The 22110-nt window shown below is 40.1% G+C and overlaps 1 protein-coding gene across 4 annotated transcripts in view; it reads right to left on the bottom strand.

Moving 5' to 3' along the window:
• LOC113437975 (connector enhancer of kinase suppressor of ras 2-like) overlaps window positions 1–22110 on the bottom strand; it is a 327810-nt gene that overhangs the window by 84230 nt on the left and 221470 nt on the right. For 3 of the 4 annotated variants that reach the window (XM_087940977.1, XM_087940974.1, XM_087940975.1), the window contains exons 10-13: window positions 20248–20381; window positions 16845–17056; window positions 5393–5479; window positions 2716–2969 (exon numbers count right to left, since the gene is read on the bottom strand). In XM_087940977.1, the coding sequence (XP_087797103.1) occupies window positions 2716–2969; window positions 5393–5479; window positions 16845–17056; window positions 20248–20381 (687 nt within the window). The remainder of the gene's footprint in view (window positions 1–2715; window positions 2970–5392; window positions 5480–16844; window positions 17057–20247; window positions 20382–22110) is intronic. The other variant, XM_087940976.1, reaches the window with a different exon arrangement.

Here is a 22110-nt window from a genome sequence, read left to right as displayed (position 1 = left end):
AACAGTCATTAAATGAACTGAGTTGTGTCCTTTGAAGGATACAACTCAGATTATGCCTGTCTATAGTGGTGTATGTCTGTCTGTATGTTGTATGCATCTTGGGAAGCTCTGGAATCGAAATTGACACACGTTTTCATCAAGTTGATAGGAAGCAGTTTAAAGAAACACAACGGGCTCTAATCAGAGCAGACAGAAATGAAAAAAGGCGGAAGATTGGCATGGAAATTTTTCACTCATTAATCTGGGGAAATACATCTGCTTGTTCCATTGGCGCACATTATAAAAAGAAAATGTACTCCAGAGCTGCATCCACATAGATCTAACTTGGTTATGGCTATTGGTTGGAGGGAGTATCAAACTACAATATCGTAGCTCCATGGAATTCACACTAAAAATGGATTTTAGACATTCTGCGCAGCGTGCCTAGCTAAATTGCTATTTTAGACTTTCTTCCCATATAAGCGAAATGCTCTGATTTTCCAAATGCTCTCAATGGCCACTTATAAAAACCCACAGCTAGATTTTATTCCCTTGGTGCATTTATCCATTATGTTATTCTCCAGGTTTGGTTACCTGGAGTACATATCTTACTGGCTCTGTAATGAAAACAGTAATTTCCAAACAGTGAACAAAAACCAAGGGGAAAAAAAAAAAGAAAAGAAATTCTTCTGGAATAGAGAGACCTTTTAAGCTGACATTTCCCTTAGTAGCTGCCATCTAGGTAAACAGCCAACTCACCGTCACAGTTCTGCTTAACCTGTATCAGTGCCAATAATTTACAGGTAGCTCTTGACTTATGGTCATTTGTTTAACAATCCTTTGAAATCTTTGAATTATTTTTGCTAGGCATAATGCCAGAAAAATATGATAAAGGGAATGTATATTTGATATTACATGTCTTGACAGCAGTGAGAATTATATAAACACAATACTGGAAGAACAAGAAAACACCCACAGCAGAAGATATAATTAAAACTAGACAGTGCAGAAATGGACAGACTAACATAGAGGATAAAAGAAAAGGAAGATACGGGGTATTGTTATTATAGGAGCCTCTGTGGTGCAGTGGTTAGAGTGCAGTACTGCAAGCTACTTCTGCTACAGCCAGCTGCCTACAATTTGGCAGTTCAAAACCCAACAGGCGCAAGGTTGACTCAGCCTTCCATCCTTCCGAAGTGGGCAAAATGAGGACCCAAATTGTTGGGGCCAATATGCTGATTCTGTAAACTGCTTAGAGAGGGCTTGTAAAGCACTGTAAAGCGGTATATAAGTCTAAGTGCTATCGCTATTATCGAGCATGGGGCTTGTTTTATCCATGATTGGATAATAGAGTTAGAAATTAGGATTCAAAAAAGTATTATTACATAAGCAACTGACACAGACAGTGCGCTGTTCATTAAGCACTTATTTTATGTAAAAGAAAAACATATACTGTAAATAAAATGAAAAAAAGAAGAAGAAATAATCCTGGAAAAAGTGACTGCAAAGATGTTACTTAGCCTGGTAACAAAATGTTCTGAAACCAACCCACAAGCCCTGAGAATGAACCTTTGCCCTCATCCTACACTCAAGCTATAGATATTTGCTACTTACTGCAAACATTTAGCATATTTCCAAGTATTTGCTTCAGATTCAATACTCAGTTTCCCTCCTAATTTACTTCGTTCTCAATTAATCCAAACAAACTTCTCATTTCAAAAGTAAATTATCTGAGACCATAATGTAATCTTCCTCTCGAGAAACAGCATACAGCCACTTAAACTAAAACAAACTTTGATCTCACGATAAAAATCAGTGAAAACACCTACCTGGAATTGATATAAAACACACACAAACAATGATGGTTGAACTGGCGTTCAGCTCAGCAAATTTCAGGTTGGCATGAAGTCGTAGGATACACACTTAGTATTAAAAGAGGAGAGGTGTACAACATTTGGAAAGCAATTCGTAAAGGAACACAATTTGTTTTAAGGATCCAACTGTATGTCAAGGACCTAACTGTATGTCAAACAGTTAGGACAACTGTAACAAATAGGAGTAATGGTATTAGTAATCCTAATGATAATAACAAATGCTTTCTACCTTCCTAATCTCAGTTTTGTCACAGAGGTTATCAGTGCCCAAGTAGTCTTGAAACAAAACAAAACAAAACAAAACCAAGTGTCAGCATTCCAGCAAACCTCCATTCCAGCCAATAACTCCAAGACAGACATCTTCTCAAAAGTTCCTTTTATTTGGATAGTAACTGGCACAACTGTGGAATCCTGAATTTGAAAGTTTCAGGCTTCCTTATGATAAGTAAAAAGTACAAAATCCATCCCCTGCACCCATCATCACATCACATGGCCCAGTCACCATACATCCCAAGTTAAGACTTCCTTTCACTTATGCGCAAAACAACATGACCTTGAATCAGAAAAAGAATGTTATTATTTCTAACTAGAATTACTCCAATGAATTCCCCCCTCCGACTTTCCCAAACTCAACTGTGGCAGTGTGGAAGCATCGGATCTCAATATGGCTTCCAAAGCTAACAACAAGTAGAATAGGACCTGAGACCACTGAGATATCACAAGACTACAGTTGGAAAAAAAAAATCAAAGAAGAAGACAGTACAAATCACTTCTATCAAATAGTGGTCCCTGAAACTCAAGGTCAACATTAAGAAGACAGAATGTTTTTCTTAGTTTTAAGGTAAAGCATCAAAGAGCTTACGTGATAGAGGGGGACGGTGTTGCTTTCTGCTAAGGAGAAATTTAGGACATCCTGTTGTCCGGGTTCAAGCCGTACATTAGTAGATGAGGTCATCACGGAGGAGCTAACAGGATAGTTAGGACTTCCACTGTTCTTGCCCTTCTTCCTGGACCGCCGGCCTGTATCACGCTTGTTATCTTTTTGGGTCAATGGTTCTTCTTGGATGACTAAGATCTTGTCATCACTCAGGTATCGTAGGAGCGAGTTCTCAGAATCTTTTGTCAGAGCGAGGAAGGAGAAAAAGGGGAAAGTGAGAAGTAAAGAGGAGACCCACATCTTTGTCCTTATGCTGATTCAGAGAAAAATGTGCTAACTGGCCTCCTTCCCCCTGGACTTGTAAGTTCTCTTTTCTAGTGGAGTGTCTACGAAGAGATCAGAAGCTCAAATTGGATAGAAGCAAGCAGGCTTCATGAGTCATGGTGCTAGATGGATTGTCTCCAGGACACCATAGTTCAAACTAGCCATGGTTTTTTGGCATAGAAACCCAATTTAAGTTGGCTTGGGGATCAACACATGCTTTGGAGCACAAATTGAAAGCTATATTTCAAAAGCAGGCAGAGCCAATGCCAATTTCCTGGGGAGATTTTAGGTGTGGTAAGAAGTGAAGAGGGGGCTTAAATGTGATGAAGAAACCTTAGTCAAATTGGTATCAGATGGTGGATAAATCACTAGAGTTTGCTCAAGGGAGCATCATATCTAGACCTGTATGTTTTGAGCAACCCAATCCATTTAAAAAACTCTAACTTTTTAGCACATATGTCAACTCATAAAACATTCCTATGCCTTTTTAGTAGTCTCCATAAAAAAAAAAGGGTGGATGGGTGGAGGAAGGAGATCTGGAAGAGCAGTGCAGCAGTTTGAAAGCAAAAGTACATTCCAACTCTTATCTTTAAAAGATTGCAACTAAAATACCAGAGCTTTGCCCGTGAATATATTTAATTGGAGAACGTCAATGATGACACCCAGTCTGTGAACATGCTCAATTGGAGAATCTGGTTTATGAGACAGCTGGGGGGGGGGGAAACAGGGTCACAGGTGATTGTAAATTACGTATGCCAGAGTTGGCTTCATACAGGGCAGTGCCAGTATGTCGCCTCTAATGAATCCTTTGAAGTTTTTTGAAGTTTGGCTCCAGAATCATGATTTAATTAGAGTGATTGCTGGAATCCTGAGAGCATGATGATTACAAAATATGACTTCAGAACTTTTCTTGGAGAAATGACAGCAGGATAGATAGATTGATTGCTTATTACTGAAAGTCTTGAGTGCTTATTACTGAACGTCTCCAAAACTTCATAATTTCATCCACGAACCACTACTGAACTTCATCTCATCTAAAGGCTACCATGAATTTAAGATGATGGACACAACTTCTGAACAAGTTCAAGAAAATTAAATTAGAAGTGGTATATACAGAAGCAACAAAATGCAGGAGAGAATAGAATATTGGACACTTTTCATTAGTTACCTTGTCTCATTTCTTTGTCAGTGTTTATGAGCTAGGGATGTCAGAGAAATATGTCAGGACTCTTATTTTAAGTAAATTCATCAAATCCCCATTTTTCAGTCTCCCCTGGAAGAAGATTTATTTCACAATCCACATATTCATCAGATTCTGTGCATGTCTAAAAACATCTGTGGAATCTACCTTTCCATATATTTTAGGAAATTGCTTACAAATATGTGCATATTGTGGAAGGAGAAATGCAAAATGTACACATGTATGAAAATAAATGTGAAGAAAAAGAAATGTGATTTTCATTTGCAGAAATTTGCTGGCAGGTCAATAAAACCAATTACATACAAATCAGAAAAATACAGCCATCCCTTTATTCCTCTAGCTGAAAAATAGCCTGAGGGCTCCTTGGTGCTCTCTGTGCTTGGTTGTTTTCTTGCAAATGTTTCATTATGCAAACTGTGTAGCATCATGTTACCTAGTTTGGGTAATGAAATATCTGCAGGAAAACATGGGCGTGGCTGCTCTAGTGAAGAGAAGGACCAGGGGAAACATGATAGCAGTCTTCCAATATTTGAAGGGCTGCCACAGAGAGGAGGAAGGGGGTCAAGCTATTTTCCAAAGCATCTGAAGGCCAGACAAGGAATAATGGATGGAAACTGAACAAGGAGAAATTCAAGAAGTAATTTTCTGACAGTGAGAGGAATCAACCAGTGGAACAGCTTGCCTTCAGAAATTGTGAGAGCTTCATCACTGGAGGTTTTCAAGAAGAGACTGGACAGCCTTCTGTGAGATATGGTGTAGGGTCTCCTGCTTAGGTGAGGGTTGGACTAGATAACCTACAAAGTGCCTTCTAACTCTGTTAATCTGTTAATCTGTTAAAACAACCAAGCTCAAGGACCTCTCATTTCAACCCTGAGCTACAAATATTCCCCTTTATCGTGGAAATAGCCTTTCAAGTTACCATGTTGAGTGAGTTGGATCAAAACTAGAGTATTGAGATGGTCCTGGCATCTAAAAGATGGTTTGTAATGATACAACACCATGCTAATAAATGCACAAGAAAAATGACATGATGAACTTGGATTGTTTGCTTCACCAGAAATGATGGGCTACTTTGAAGAAAATAAGAGTCCTTTTCATGTCTTTTATTTGACTGTATTGGGTGAGAAACACACTCACCACGACTACCCCTCTTGTACATGTTTGGCTCTTTTGAATCTCCTATCCAGCTGTATTCTGTTGACATAGAAACTGGCCTCAGATCACCTGTGAAAAGTACAAAGAGGAACCAATTAACACATTGAGACCCATTAAAAGGAAGATTATGCGCATTAAAAAGATGGGAGACAAGTTAAATTAAGAGGAGCAACAGCTGCCGGGTGCAATTAATAAATCTTTGCAGTTTTCAAAATGTGCTGTAATGGACAAAGTGTACAACAAAAAACAGATGTTCCTCCATTGGGACATCTAGTCAGGACATAAGGCAGCCTTCGTCGTTGGTACCTGTAATCTTAGTTGGATCTTGAGGACAAGGTGAGATAGCAGGTAAACCTGAGCGTCGACTAGACCTATTGGTGAGGCTCGAAAAAGTGCCATTGCTCCTAATTCTGGATAGTCTTGACATTTGAACTCAACTCCAAAGTTCTGACCATCTGTCCTGTAGAAACATTGTCATTGTAGAGCAGAAAGCCCAAAGGTTAAAAATGGAGGAATTACTCAGCTGCTTGGGAAGAAGACATCTTAGACATCTACTAGACATCATTGTCCAAAGTTACCAAGATCTAATCATCAGAATTGATCAGTGCTGGCTCTGCTCAGAGAAAGAATTGGAGTTTCCACAACCTCAGCTTCTATCTTTTAGCTTCTAAAGTTTTCATACCCTGAGAACATTTTATTGACAACCCATTCTCTTTTTAGTATCTTAGGTTTGCACTTAGATCCATCCAATGCATAAAATTTTACTTTATCCTTTGTTTCTTAATTTTCTTTTGATACTTTATAATTGTAGATTTGCACAAAGTGTTGCTCGCTGACCCTAATGAACTTGAAGTTTGTTGGCAGCCCAACTAGTTTGCTATATATCTCTAAAAGTCATGGCATCCTGGCTAGATCTGACATATATTTTCTGCCACCCTTTAAACCTCTGTCGCTAATCAACATTGTTGGCTTATCTTGAACTAGCTTTGAACTAGAAACATTGCTCTATTTTCAGTCTTGTTTGAAGCTGTTAACCTTGGACCCATTATTACCTTGCAAAAAATCTGAAAGTCAAGAAAATATACTAACAGTTTCAACTTTCCTTAAAAAAATATCCCCCTATTCCTGGAATCAAATAGAACTGTGTTTCTCAACTTTAAGCTATATGGATTTTCATTCCCAGGTTGCTGGCTGGAGAATTCTGGGAGTTGAAGTCCACACAGCTTAAAGCTCTAAGGTTGAGAAATACTGGAATACTGTAGAAGCTTAAGAAACCAGAAAACTGTCAGGAGAGATGGTTATGTAGTGAAAGGAAGAAGACGTATGCACATCCCCTGACGACAACTAATATAAAGGATTATATTGTAGCCTCACATCCATCACATTAGACATTTCACTGACCTGCTTGTCTCCTTTGAAAGCAATTTTGCAAAGCATTGAAATTTTGCTGCCTTCAAGAAGAATGAGAAAATGGCACATGAGATGGTTGGCACGGCACTCTTTCAAAAGTTTGTTATGGTGTCCTTAAAGAAAGACAGGGTGTGAATGGATCTCCCGCTGCTGCTTAAAATCTAATTGTCCCATCCTTCAAATGCTCAGGTGGATATCAGAATAGATTGGATGAGCTTGAAAGATACCTGTAGAGATGAATCATGGCTATGGATGAATCCTGAGGATGTAAATAGTGTCTTGGGAGGAAAACCAGGGAGATGACATAAAAACCTTAATGAGGATGTTGAATGTATACAAATGGTTCACATTTGTGTTGCCACTATATCAGATGTGTGCTTCAGCACTTTTTCCTTCTTCGGAAGGCTAGTCTAGAGAAAAGAAGGACTATGGTGACACAATAGCAGTGTTCCAATATTTGAGGGGTTGCCACAAAGAAGGGTGGGTTCAACGTATTTTCCAAAGCACCTGAAGGCAAGACAAGAAGCAATGGATGGTAACTAAACTGGGAGAAGAGCAACCTAAAACTGGGGAGGAATTTCCTGAGAGTTAGAACAACCAACCTGTGAAATGGCTTACTTTCAGAAGTTGTAGATGCTCCATCAATTGGAGGCTTTTAAGAAGAAACTGGACAGCCATGTGTCTAAAATGTTATAAGGTCTCCTGCTTGAGCAGGGGTTGAGAAGACCTCCAAAGTCCCTTCCAACTCTATTGTTCTGTTCTGTTTTGTTCTGCTCAATGAAGCCAACATCTAGTTGAATGAAGACACATAGTGTATCTCTGTAACGGAGAAATGGCTGTCAGCAATGTTGCACTGACAGCCAACTTTTTGGCTCACCCCCAGTTTTTTGATGGTTCGCTGAAAGAAATGGAACATTGGACTTGATCTTTGGTAGGTCAAAGGTCAGGGAGTTGGAACTGTAGAGATATGGATATATATGGATATATATATCTCCAGAGATATGGATCTGTAAAACCAGCTGGGTGGGATCCTTTTCCTGGGTGCCTAAGTGCACATCTCAACACAACCCTTTTCTGAGGGCTATGTAGACAGTTTGGTTTCTTTCTTTACTGAATTTAATTTATATTCATTCTGTTTTATCTGGTCACTGACTGAAATAAACATTATCTCTCCATCTTAACACATTGAAAACAATATGTGGTTGTTTATGAGTCTGCAACACACAGTTTACACATAAGCAAAGAGCAACGTGGAGCAAATTCTTTTCTCTAGGTTTCAAGCCTGTTTGTTTGGCACACTAGACTTATTTATGTATTCTTACAATTTATCTATGGCTCTAATTTTTATGGACTCTAGGCAGTTGAAGGGTATTAAAATAAGAGGGATAATAATTTAAATTATACTGGAAATAGTAAGTAACAAAGAGGGAAAGAGTGAATGTAAGTGCTGGATGGATAATGGGTAGATGGATGGACGGATGGATGGATGGGAACAATGGATGGAAGGAAGAAAGGATGGACGGAAGGATGGATGGATGGCAGGTAGGTAGATGAACAAAACAGGTAAGTAGATGTCTGTGATTATACAATCAGTTCTTCCTTGGGGTGAGATCTGTAACCAAGATAGAACTTCATTTCTATTGGAAGTTATAACAGTACTGAAAAAAGTAAGTTTTGACCTGTATTCACACTTATGACTATTGTGTCCACATGATCACATGATCAAAATTCAGGCACTTAGCAACCAGCAAGTATGTACAATAGTTGCAATATCTAAAGGTCACGTGATCGTCATTTCGCTGGAGAATTCTGGGAGTTGAAGTCCACAAGACTTAAAGTTGCCAAGGTTGGACATCCTTGATCTAGAATGGGGCCTCCAAACTCAGTAACTTTAAGACGTGTGGACTTCAACTCACAGTCAGCCCAGGGAATTGTGGGAGTTGAAGTCCACAAGTCTTCAACTAGCTAAGGTTGGAGACCCCTGATCTAGAATAATAAAAAAACAAAAACCAGTGGAATAGAATCAAGAGCTTTCTTTTTCCCTTTCCTTCCCATCCCATTAGCTAATTTGTAATCGGGCTTAAGTGTCTTTATTAGATGATGCTGGGTAGGAAGTTAGGAGGATAACGCCATCCTCTACAGATTTCAAGCTGCAGCCATGGAGATAGATAAATAGTGGCAGTTTATTGATTTGTGACGTATTCACAGATTCTTTTGCCCGTTAAATAAGACATTCTTAATTCAGATTGTCATTAGGCATTCTGGAAAGTTCAGGATGTTTTGATCTTTTCCCCCTGATTCTGATTGCAGTATTTTGCTGTGTGATGAGAGCAATTATATTTATCTGCCTGCTTTATTAAAATGAACTTTGCAATAATCAGTGATATATTCACAAAGGGGAGGGGGGAAGGGGTGGAATTGAGCCAAACAAAATCTGGATTCTGGAAGCTTCATATCGCTAAATGTGCAACAAGGTTTGTTCTCCGTTTTAGAAACAGAGGAAATAACATGCAGATAATCCGTGACTGACAACAGTTCCTTTGAGTGACCGTTTGAAGTTACAACAGCACTGAAAAATAGTGACTTATGACTGTTTTCACTCTTAACGATTGTTGCAGCATCCCCAAGGACACATGAGCAAAATTCATTCGCTTGGCATCTCACTCAGAAGTTCTGTTCCCTACCCTACCCTACCCTACCCTACCCTACCCTACCCTACCCTACCCTCTTCTCTTCTCTTCTCTTCTCTTCTCTTCTCTTCTCTTCTCTTCTCTTCTCTTCTCCTCTCCTCTCCTCTCCTCTCCTCTCCTCTCCTCTCCTCTCCTATTCTATTCTACTCTACTCTACTCTACTCTACTCTACTCTACTCTACTCTGTTTCTATTCTATTCCATTCTGCTTCTATTCTATTCTGCTTCTACTCTACTTCTATTCTATTCTATTCTGTTTCTATTCTGTTCTGCTTCTATTCTGCTTCTATTTTGACTCTGACTCTGACTCTGACTCTGACTCTGATTCTGATTCTGATTCTGATTCTGATTCTGATTCTGATTCTGATTCTGATTCTGACTCTGACTCTGACTCTGACTCTGACTCTGATTCTATTCTTTTCTATTCTATTCTATTCTATTCTATTCTATTCTATTCTATTCTATTCTATTCTATTCTATTCTATTCTATTCTATTCTATTCTATTCTAGTAAACAGCTGTGATTGTGGGTGGGTTTCCAACTGTCCAAAATTATGTGATTAAGGACTGTGGAGGAGAATGGCTGTTGAAACTGTTCAAAATTGGGCTGTAAGTAGCTCTGAGAAGGACTGTTGTAACTTCAAACAGTCGCTAAGCGACTGGTTGTAAGTTGAGGACCATCTGTCCATGATCAGGATTCTCTTTATCCCCATTTATACCCTGCAGATATTTCAGGATGTTTTTTTTTTAAAGTGGGTAAATGTTGTGTGCTGAAAATAATTGGCAAATGCAGTGCAAGAAATCCTAGACTGCATTTCTGATTCCATTCATAAGATAGAACCAAGAAATTGATGGATCCTTTAGAACAGGGGTGTCCAACCTTGAAAACTTGTGGACTTGTGGACTACAACTCCCAGAATCCCCTTGACAGCTGTGCTGGCTGAAGAATTCTGGGTGTTGAAGTCCGTAAGTCTTAAAGTTGCCAAGGATGGACAGCGTTGTTTCAAAACATACCTTTTTGGAAGTCTTGGGAGAAAAAAAATTCATTTATCCATCCTTTTTTCTGAGAAAGCTCTGAAACTGGTGGTAGATGTTCTCAACAACCAGATCAAGTTTACAAGTTTTAACTGGGGCTGGTTTTGAATCCCCACCCCATTTAAACAGGCAAAAAAGTGACACACGCTGAATTAACAGTTTAATAGAGTTGGAAGGGGCCTTGTAGGTCATCTAGCCAACCCCTTGTCCAAGCAGGAGACCCTATACCATTGCTGACAGAGGGCAGTCCAGTCTCTTCTTGAAAGCTTCCAGTGTATCTTCTGAAGGCTAGCTGTTCCACCAGTTGATTGTTCTCACTGTCAGAAAATTTCTTCTTATTTCCAGGTTGAATCTCATATATATACATATATATATATATATTCAGATTCATCATTAGAGTCTTAGGGTGTAGTGTTCTCTGAGCTTGGGATGTTTGATTGACAGATGGTTCATTACATGGCTAGGGAGCATTTTCACTGCTATTCTTTTGGAGGCATGAGATTTGATCAGTTGTGGAAGGTATAATTCCCATCTTATTAAACTTGTATATAATTGCATGCGCCACACTGTTGGGCATGGTTCTTTTGTGATTGGCACATCGTTCTCCGATTGTTGTCATGCGAAGACAATGACATCTCTTGCTTATTTGGGTATTAATTAATAGTTTGTAGGTAGAAGGAGGTGTTACTGAGATCTGTCCTCTTTTCTCTTTGATCGTGGAAGAAATTACATAGCCAGGTAATGAGATGCTTGCAGACGATAACAAAAATTCAGAGAATCCTTATAACCCTATTTACAGCTGCCATGGACCCTTCACTGGTGCGGTACTTGAGGTGACACAAAACCTAGAGGGTGTTAGATTAGGAAATTAACCAACGGGCTCTTTTTTAAAAAATCACAAGTTATGCATTTCACCATAATTGAGGACATTTAATTGGTGAGCTTTCAGCCGTTTTCAAGTACAGTCAGCAGGGCGGGAAAGGTGTTGATAAAGTCATTTTGTTTGCAGTTGGAGTGTGAACCAATCCACATTTATATTATCAAGCTAACACCCAAACAAAACCATTTTGCAACATGGTTTGTCAATATGTTGAGCAAAACTCACAAACAAAACATGGGTACTGCTGAAGAACTGGGTGCCAAATTACAAGTGCATTTTAGAAAGAATTCTCAAGGATTATTCTCAAGAATTGTCAAATAATATCCGATACAAAGTGCAGTTTTGTTGTCCTGCTTTGACTTCTGTCACTCTCTGCTCCAAGCAGAATTAGTGTCAGGGCTGGCTCGCTATACACACCTGCTCGCAACCAGACAACAGAAACAGGGAGGGAGGGAGGAAAGGAAAGTATTGGAATTCAAGGGAGGCCTGGAAGGGAATTGATGAATGCAAGTGAGCTGAGATAGCCTAGGATAGTCCCAATATCCCAAGTTCAAATTCTGGGGAAACTCCGAGGGATTGTTCCCAAGACAAAATGAATGCAATTGATTGGTGGACAGATGAACTGTAGGGAGGTCCAGGGGAAAAAGGGGATTTTTACCTATGCTAGTTTTCATGCGAAAATTTCAGAATCGGCTTTGCTACTTCTGTGCCTAAGTGGAATTATACTCTTGGAAAATAATGTCCTAGGACTTTTGGGGGGCTGCATTTATCCATGGGACAGTTGCCTTTTAACTGCATTGTAAAGCTACTGCACATTTCCTTTGCATCCAACTATGTATTTTCGAAAGCACCTTGGACATGACCTACTTACAAGCTTTCTTTAACATCTGCCGAAGGAGAAGGTGCAGATGTTTTCCCCAAAGACAGGGAGATCCTTGTTATGATTTTTTTTAATCTCTATATTACATCTGGATCCTGTTCTTCCTGCAAAAGCTCAGGGCAAGCTCTCTGACCCGGGCTGATCTTCAAAAGTTAAATAATCATTTGTTAAGAGTTGGATTTGGGATGGCCAGAAAAATTGTAGATTAGGAAATTTGGAGACATGATCAGACAAATGTTTTCTTCCTTGTGGAGACCTGGTCCTTTTCAAAGGGCAACTGGACTTTCTTGGTTGTTTTCCTTGAAAACGTTTCACTTCTCCTCAAAGAAGTTTCTTCAGTTCTCCAGTTCAGATCTGAAGAAGCTTCTTAGATGAGAAGTGAAAAAGTTTTCAGGGGAAAAAACCCAAGAAAGTCCAGTTACCCTTTGGAAAAACACTTTTGGGACAACCTGGATGACTGAGAATCTTCATAGACATCCACATAGAACTATTGAGGATCTACAGCTGAGCCACGGTGGCGCAGTGGTTAGAATGCAGTTACTGCAGAATACTTCTGCTGACCTCTGGATGCCTGCAATTTGGCAGTTCAAATCTCACCAGGCTCAAGGTTGATTCGGCCTTTCATCCTTCTGAGGTCGGTAAAATGAGGACCCAGATTGTTGGGGGCAATAGGCTGATTCTGTAAACTGCTTAGAGAGGGCTGGAAAGCACTGTATATAAGTCTAAGTGCAATTGCTATTGCTATATGCTGACAATATCCAATTGTACAGAGCTGCCTCTGGAGATAGAGGAAAGGCCATCAGTGTCTTAAGCCAGTATCTGGAGGCTGTGAGTGTCTGGATAAGCAAAAGAGTTCGAAAGTGAACCCAATTAATTTGGAAGTGCTGTTTGTTTACCACACAACTCCAATGCTTCTGTTGTGGTCTCTTGACAGCTTAGCACTGTCTCTGCAACAGCACATCTGTCTCTTGGGGACCTTCCTGGTCTCATGGCAACAGATAAAAGCAGAGTTAGAGGCTGTGGCCAGGAAGGCTTTGTTGATGTATCGGTTGCAGTCCTACCCAGACCCGCAAGGACCTTGTAATTATAACTCATGCTCTGATCATCGTCCATTTATACTAATGCAAGTCTCTCTCTCTCTCTCTCTCTCTCTCTGCAGAGCTGCCTTTGAAGGCTGCCCTGAAGCTTCAGTTGACTCAGAATGAATACTGGCTGTACACATCTGCGACATGGACATGAATATTAACACCTCTGGCCCTGGACTGGTTCCTTATTTGCATCTGAGTAGAATTCCAAGTGTTGCTTTTAACCTTCCAAGACCTAAAGGACCTGGCACTACTTACGGGACTGTCTTTTTCACCAGGTCTCAACTGGCCCATGACATACGTGACAGGAGAGCTTTCAACAGTTTTTTCCCCCACCCATTTCTGCAAAGTGTGCGATTTTACAGAAGACATTGTTGAAAAAGCACTGCGCAATCTAAAACCATCTCTATCTATTGGACTGGATGGAATATGTGCCTACTTCTTAAAAAAGCTATCCACTGCCATAGCCAAACCTCTAAGCATAATCTTTGAAAAATCTTTCAGGACCAGCTCCTTGCCAAAACTATGGTCACAAGCCACGGTCATCCCCATCTTCAAAAAGGGAGACCCCAGCCAAGTTGAAAATTACAGACTAATCTCCTTATGCTGAGTTACCTGTAAAGTCATGGAATCAATTATTAACCAATCCATCATCCTCCACTTAGAAACAAACAACCTACTCTCCAAAAAACAATTTGGTTTCAGGAAAAAACTATCATGTAATCTGCAACTCTTACATTGCAAAAACATATGGACTACACAACTTGATCAGGGCAAAGCAATAGACGCAATCTACATAGACTTCTGGTAAAGCCTTTGATTCAGTGGTACACGACAAACTACTCCTAAAACTAAAACCTTACATTATCTCTAGACACCTGCATAACTGGATAGAAGCATTCCTGTCAAACAGACAACAAATGGTCCAAATTGGGAGTATCCTATCAAATTCTGTACCTGTCAACAATGGTGTCTCCCAAGGAGGTGTTCTAGGACCAACTCTTTTCATACTCTACATAAATGACCTTTGTGATCATATTAAGAGCAACTGCGTTCTCTTCGCTGATGATGTAAAGCTATTCAACACCACCGACAATACTGCTACCCTTCAAAAAGACCTTGACTATGTATCAGAATGGTCAAACAAATGGCAACTTCAAATCTCAACAAATAAATGCTCTGTCCTACATATTGGCAAAAAATATATATCAGAAAATAAAATACAGGCTGAATATCAAGACCTTGTTGATAATCCAAACTCTTTCAAGGATCTTGGAGTACTCATCTCTAATGATCTACATGCTAGAGCCCATTGTAACTACATAGCCAAAAAGGCATTAAGAGTTGTTAACTAATCTTACGTAGCTTTTTCTCTGGTAATATTACACTAATAACTAGAACATACAAAACATTTGCAAGACCAATACTCGAATACAGCTCATCAGTCTGGAACCCACATTATGTATCTGATATTAATACAGTTGAGAAAGTCCAGAAATATTTCACAAGAAGAGTTCTCCACTCCTCTACTCGTTGCAGAATACCTTATGCCACCAGACTCGAAATTCTAGACCTAGAAAACCTAGAACTATGCCGCCTTCGGTCCGATCAAAGTATAGTATATAAAATCATACAATGCAATGTCCTACCTGTCAATGAATACTTCAGCTTCAACCATAACAACACAAGAGCAAACAATAGATACAAACTCAAGGTTAATCGCACCAAACTTGATTGCAGGAAATACAACTTCAGCAACAGAGTGGTCAATGTCTGGAATACTCTACCTGACTCTGTGGTTTCTTCCCCAAACCCCAAAAACTTTAACCTTAGACTGTCTACTATTGACCTCACCCCTTTCCTAAGAGGTCTGTAGGGGGCGTGCATAAGCACACCATTGTGCCTACCGTCCCTGTCCTATTGTTTCTTTTATTTTTCTTATATGTATCCATGTATTCATAACTATGTTTTTACTTATACCTATTATCTTGTAAACAATTGACAAAAATAAATAAATAAATAAAATAAAAAACAAGCCATTTTGGCACTTTGAAAGAATCTCCACCCAGATCTTCTGGTCTTGGTGTTCTCTAAGCCCTAGGAAAACTGAAGCTTTGTCATAGAGCCTTTGAATTATGGATGCTGCCAGTTATAGCCCAGTGTATGCTCAGATTTGTTATTTGATTATCTTGTTTGATTTGTTTTTATTGTTGACATTTTATTCTTTGTACCAATGGAAACGGTAAACCTCAGAGAGTCCCTCTGCAGTAGGGATAGATCCAGTAAATAAATAGGAGGACAGCTGGGCTCAAAGAGACACATTCTCACGAACAAACAAATCCTCATTTCCTTAGTCTGTTATGATACAGGATCTTCATGTTTCAACTCTTCCACTCCACCCCTGCCCTTGTAGAAATCCAGAGGAATGGGGAAAATACCCGTGATAGCACATCATGTTTTCGGATTAATATCTCTAACATTTGGTGATGGAACATTGAAAATATTTCCTTTGTGTTTTGCAAGAACCTCTACCTTAGCAACTGGTGCTTAGCACAAAAGACATACTACCGAAAACTAAGAAAATAAGGAATCTAAGTATGGGCATTTGTTTTGAAGAGAAGAATTTGGATACTGCAATCCACTTTTGGTTTTCCTCAAACTCCCTTCATTTTAGGACGATATTTAAGAGCTTGGGAGGAATCCCAGTAATCTCCTAGAAATCCACTTCTAAATTTTGCAATCTTCACCAACGCATTGCAAAACATCCATGGACCCAAACGGACAACCTTACTACTTCTCAATATTTGGAGTGAAGAGAAGATATGTCAGCTTTTGATTTTAAGATCTTGGATAAAGGAAAAAAACCTTTGCCAGGTCTTTGTTGGCTATCTTCTCCCCAGAAATGACTGGAAAAGGACAATAGCTTGATATTTAGAAGATTGTAGCATCTTCAAGGAACTCAAAGAAAGGCCCCTGTGATAGGATTCAATTTTTTTTACTACTGGTTCTGTGGGCATGGCTTGGTTGGTATAGCGTGGCTTGGTCGGTGTGGTGGGGGAAGGATACTGTAAAATCTCCATTCCCACCCCACTCCGGGGGAAGGTTACTGCAAAATCCCATTCCCTCCCCACCCCACTAACCTGTTTTCCAGCTCCGTTCTCCTGTGCAGGTCAACCAAAGAAGACTCAGTCGATCAGCTGGAACTCGGGAGGCAGAGAATAGATGGGGTTGGTGGGGCCAGTCAGAGGTGGTACCACCTCTGTCCTGTCTGAAACTAAGAGTGTCCACCTACTGTGCTGCAGACATACTGGGAAATCTCCAAGAATTCCCAAGTAACCATATTGATAGTTATATTGGCTGGAAGAGTTGCAGACCCAGCCTATCGAAATACTTCCAGATTGGAAAAAAGATGACACACAAAGAAAGATTCAGAAAGGGCAGATCCAGCAAGCATACCATGCATAGGTGTCTTTTCTCTTCTCCGCACCCCTGTCACTCTACCTCTTTCATATTCAGAACTCATGGGATGATCCTCGCCTTCAATTAACGTGTAATACTTCCCACTTTCTTGTTCCAAGAAGTAGCTTGGAGATTCAGAACCTTTCATGGCAGACTTCCCAATCCCGTATTTGCTGATTTCATCACATGACACAAGGCCGATGTCATCCCTGGGAAGAAACGAAAGAAACAGTAAGACTGGTACCAAAGGCAGCAGGGCATAACTTTTCAGCCTTCTCATAATAAAGATGATGCACTTGTCATAGGTTCAGGGAAGATACATTAGAGTCCCCGTAATTGTTTGAACTAGAATGCCTGACTGGCTGTCCCAAAAGTGCTTTTGCCAAGAAACTTCTTCAGTTCTGAAGAAGCTTCTTGGACGAGAAGCAAAATGCTTTCAGGGAAAAAAAACAAGAAAATCAAGCTGCCTTTTTGAAAAAGCACCTTTAAGACAATCATGACTTGGAGGATTGAGAATCTCCATAGACATCTTGACTGGCTGGGTCAGAAAGTAGATAACTAGTTCTGATTCATCTAGGAACAAAAGAAAGTTCAACTAACTTAACCCAAAAGTTATCACAGACAAAACAATTCTGGAATAGCACATTGCTATTAAAAAGGAATGTTTATGCAATGGAGAACCTGCATTTTTGACTTCTGGGCCACAAATTCCTTCTGCATATGGACCAGATTGTGCTGTATTGGCTGAAAGAAGACCAGCACAAGAAGAGAAAGTTAATCTGCTAGGAAATCATACTACAAAAATATGACTTTGGTCCAATATATCCACAAGGAATGATCATATCCTCAGAAGGGGATTTATCTAGAGTACTGTTTGAAGTCTAGGATTGAAAAGAATTACTGTATTTCCCCCAAAATGAGACCTAACTGGAAAATAAGCCCTAATGCGTCTTTTGGAGCAAAAAATAATATAAGAACAGGTCTTATTTTCAGGGGAACATGGTATAATAGACATTGGGCGCTGGCTTTCATCACTAAAAGCCAGGGATGATGGGTCTTGCAATTTATGGTTGATTAGGTTTGTAATCCAATGCATTGAACTGCCTTCCCCCATACAGGTAATCCTCAACTTACAACCATTTGTATAGCAACTGTTCAAAGTTACGACACTAAAAAAAGTGACTTACAACCACTCCTTGCACTTATAATTGATGCAGCATCCCATAGTCACATGATCAAAATTTGGGTGCTTTACAATTGACATGTATTTACAATGGTTGCAGCATCCTGGGGTCACATGATCACCTTTTGTAATCTTCCTAGCCATAGTCTTCTCCCAATCAAAGTTAATGGGGGAAGTTAGCTTACCAACCATGTGATAAACTTAACGACTCTGGCAAAAAGGGCCATACAATTGGACATGACTGGCTCATCAACTGCCTTGTGTCAGGGTTCCTGCGATCGCCCTAATTAATTATCTTTGTAAGATAAGCGTGGAATATACTTCTGGTTTTAATTGCTGTACTGCTCCTTCAGGTTCCCGCCTCACCTGCTTATGGCAACTCAAAAACAGACATAGGAGTGCTTTATGAGTTGACACTTTGCTTAGCAATAAACATTCTGGTTCCAGTTGTGATTGTCAAATCAAGGACCACCCGTGTGGATTATTAGACTACAAAACCCTACTTTCTTGAAAACTCACATGGGTTTGCTAATGGTCCTTCATTCGGTGCAAAGTGCAATTCACAAATCAATGAATGCATGAGGATGTCACTTCTCATTTAAAAAGCTTCTTCAGATCTGAACTGGAGAACTGAAGAAGCTTCTTAGATGAGAAGCACTAACATTTTCAGGGAAAGAAACCGAGGAAGTCAGAACCACTTCCTGATTCTTCAATATAAGGCCTGCTGAAGAATTGACTTGTCTGTAATTCCTTTTCCCCAGCAGCTTCAGCTCAGCCAGAGGTTGTCATGAATGGACAATGTTAAGAGTGTTTATTCCTACTACTATTAATTACATTTAATCTGTTGGTAAAATTGTCCTCCCACTTTATTACTGAAAACAATTCCAGAGCAGGATTAATGACCAATAACTTATATACTCTGTTAAAACTAGAGCAACTTTCATAATAAATTAGAAAAAGAACTCTCAAGAAAAATGCTAAAATAACTCCGAAGCAGCCTCTAAACATTCCAGACGGAAAAGGCACGGCAGCATCAGGTTGAAGTGAAAGTTACTGCTGCTATAATTTTAAAACTCTTCCTGAATCAATAGATTTCAAAGTGAGATTCAATCATTAAAACAACATTGAAAATGGAGCAAAGAGGCAGGGGGAAAAGCCTTTCAAATACACGCAGGCTAAAAATTCACACACACTGTCTTCTGCTTAGAGTAACAAACACTTCAGGGGAACTCAGATTACTAATGAAGTTAGCTGTAAGTAAAGGAAGGGGAAAAAAAACTAGGTCCAGAAAAATGCAACAGTTTGAGCTTAAAAAGCAGACCTGGATTAAATGGTCTGTCTAGAGAAGTGTTTCTCAATCTTTGTCCCTTGAAGATAGATAGACTTCAATTTCTAAAATGTTGGCTGAGGAGTATTGGAGAACAGTTGGAGTTGAAGTCTGCACATCTTCAAGTAACTAAGATTGTTGGGGGCAATGTGCTGACTCTGTAAGCAGCTCGGAGAGGGCTGTGGAGCACTGTGAAGCGGTATTGCTGTGGCCCATTGGCCGCTGCCCCCTCCAACAGCTGAATCAGAAGAGGAGGAGGTGTGGGAGTCAGGGCCAACATCAAGGCAACCTGAGAGCTCAGAGGGGGAAGAGGGAATGGAGCTGGCAGAGAGACAGATAAGGCAAAGCCAGAGCCATCTGTCAGCCCTCAGATGGGGAGTCAACAGCCTCCAGGTCTGGAGGTGGCTGATGAGGAAGAGGAGGAACAGCTAAGTCCAGTGCCTGGTGCATGGATGCACAGAAGGCAGGGGAGAGGAGAGCAGTGGAAATCTATGAGCCGATCCTTGGGATGGAAGAGCCACTGCTGCTAGCAAAGCCCCACAGAAGGCAGAGGAGAGGAGAGCAGTGGAAATCTATGAGCCAATCCTTGGGATGGAAGAGCCACTGCTGCTAGCAAAGCCCCACCCAAGCTCTAGGGATAAAAGGGAGGGAGCAGAGATGAATAGATGTGGCAGACAACTATTCATCCTCCAGACGGATGGCCTTGTTAGTCTGTGGTGAGAGAGAAAATTTTCGCCAGGGCTGCCAGCACTCCTAATTAAAGGAATCTTTTGAGTTCACTTCAGAGGGTTTGTTGTGTTTGGGGAGCTGGGGCAGAACAGGTATATAAGTCTAAGTGCTATTGCTATCATTCTAAACAAGCAGGGGCATCAGTCCTAGGCAAGGCGTACCTGGGGCCATAGAGTCCGGACACGGGGGAGAAGATGAACACATCTTGCAGTGTCGAGTTGTCCATTTTGGAGTTCATACCCATTGTGCTGGTTGGTGTGGTGAAACTGCTTGTTGGGCTGGTTGGAATCACAGGCTGGAAAGGGGATAGGAGCAGAAAGAGAGAAAAAGAGAAATCTACTTAAACTACCTGCATGTAGCCTTCTCCTGTAGTGATATTCTACCAGTTTGGCCCAGTTCGGTAGTAAAAAAAAATGAATCCCACCACTGAGCCTGTCCCACATTATTTCATTGCAAAGTGTACAGTTGACCTGTTGAAAACTTTCACCTTCTGGATTGATAATCACAAAAAGGTCTCTCCAACAGATATTCCACTTGGCTATTTATTAACTGGAAGCCCTTACTTGTTTAGAAGAGAATGCTGTAATACGAGCAAATTATTATTATTTCCCTCTGGAGAATAATTATTTATGCAACATGGACACCCATACACATCTATGCGCAGAGACTTAATCATGGAAAGCAGGAGTTGGCTTGTGGCTCTAACATACTGTGACTCAAGAAGATGAGCCATTAGTTGAAGTCATCTTCAGTTTATAGGCGTTCATAGAATAATCGGATATTGGAACTCGGTGCCTAAAGGGGATTGGTCACATTAAAGCTTAGGCAGAGATGCATAAACACTGTGCATTAATTTTGAAATGGACTTTTTAACGAAATCAAACAGCTCTTCCTCTAAGATATTTAGAAGCAGGGACATTTTGGGAACAGCATGTGGATTGAACATATTGTAATCGCCATTCATAAGAAGTATTATGAAAAGTTTTTTGCCAATTACCTAAGACTGTTAAACATTTCCAACTTTTCTAAGTTTTCAGTTTCATAATTCCTTCAGATCCATCATCATAGCTGGTCTTTTTTTCTTTGAAATGTAATTAACAGCAGAGATGAGCAAGAGAAACACCATCTCTTCTGCTATGTCAAGGTCAACTGTAGTATGGATGCTGGAAAATTTACACAGGGCCTCTACATCCGTAGTAAGGAATTCGTCTGAACAAAGAGAAGCCAGAATATGAGATTTGTATTCTGCCAGAATCAAGATCACACAAAGTGTTAGTACCATGTTATAATGCCTTGGTAAGAACACACTTGGAACACTGCATCCAGTTTTGGTTGGCATGATGTAAAAAAGATGTTGAGACTCTAGAAAGAGTGCAGAGAAGAGCAACAAAGATGGTTAGGGGACTGGAGGCTAAAACATATGAAGAATGGTTGCTGGAATTGGGTATGTCTAGGTTGATGAAAAGAAGGACTAGGGTTAACATGATAGCAGTGTTCAGATATCTGAGGGGCTGCCCCAAAGAAGAGGGAGTCAAGCTCTTCTCCAAAGCACCTGAAGGCAGGACAAGAAGCAATGGGTGGAAACTAATCAAGGAGAGAAGCAACCCAGAACTAAGAAGAAATTTCCTGATGGTTAAAATAATTAATCATTGGAACAACGTGGCTCCAGAAGTTGTGAATGCTCCAACCGTGTAAGTTTTTAAGGTGTACTATTTCCTGTCTGAGCAGGGGAGTTGGACTAGAAGAACTCCAAGGTCCCTTCCAGCTCTGTTATTCTGTTATTTTCCTGGATATTTTGTGACTCCTGTTCTCTGATATTTTTGCCCTTCTAGTTCTTTTTCACGAAACAGAGTTAAAAGGGGCCAAAGTAAATTCCTTTAATTTTAGGGATGTGTGTTTTAATACTGAGCATTTCAAGAAACTAATGAATATGCTTTTATATATCTATAGCCAACAGGGTTTAATTTGGAAATGTACTCCTGCCACAGCATATATTCAAGCATAAGTTTTGCATTTGGAAATAT

This window comes from Pseudonaja textilis, chromosome 12 (genome assembly GCF_049901715.1).
Source record: "Pseudonaja textilis isolate UNSWEBS1 chromosome 12, rPseTex1.2, whole genome shotgun sequence".
NCBI lineage: Eukaryota > Metazoa > Chordata > Lepidosauria > Squamata > Elapidae > Pseudonaja > Pseudonaja textilis.
This window is presented reverse-complemented; position numbering and strand designations above follow the sequence as displayed.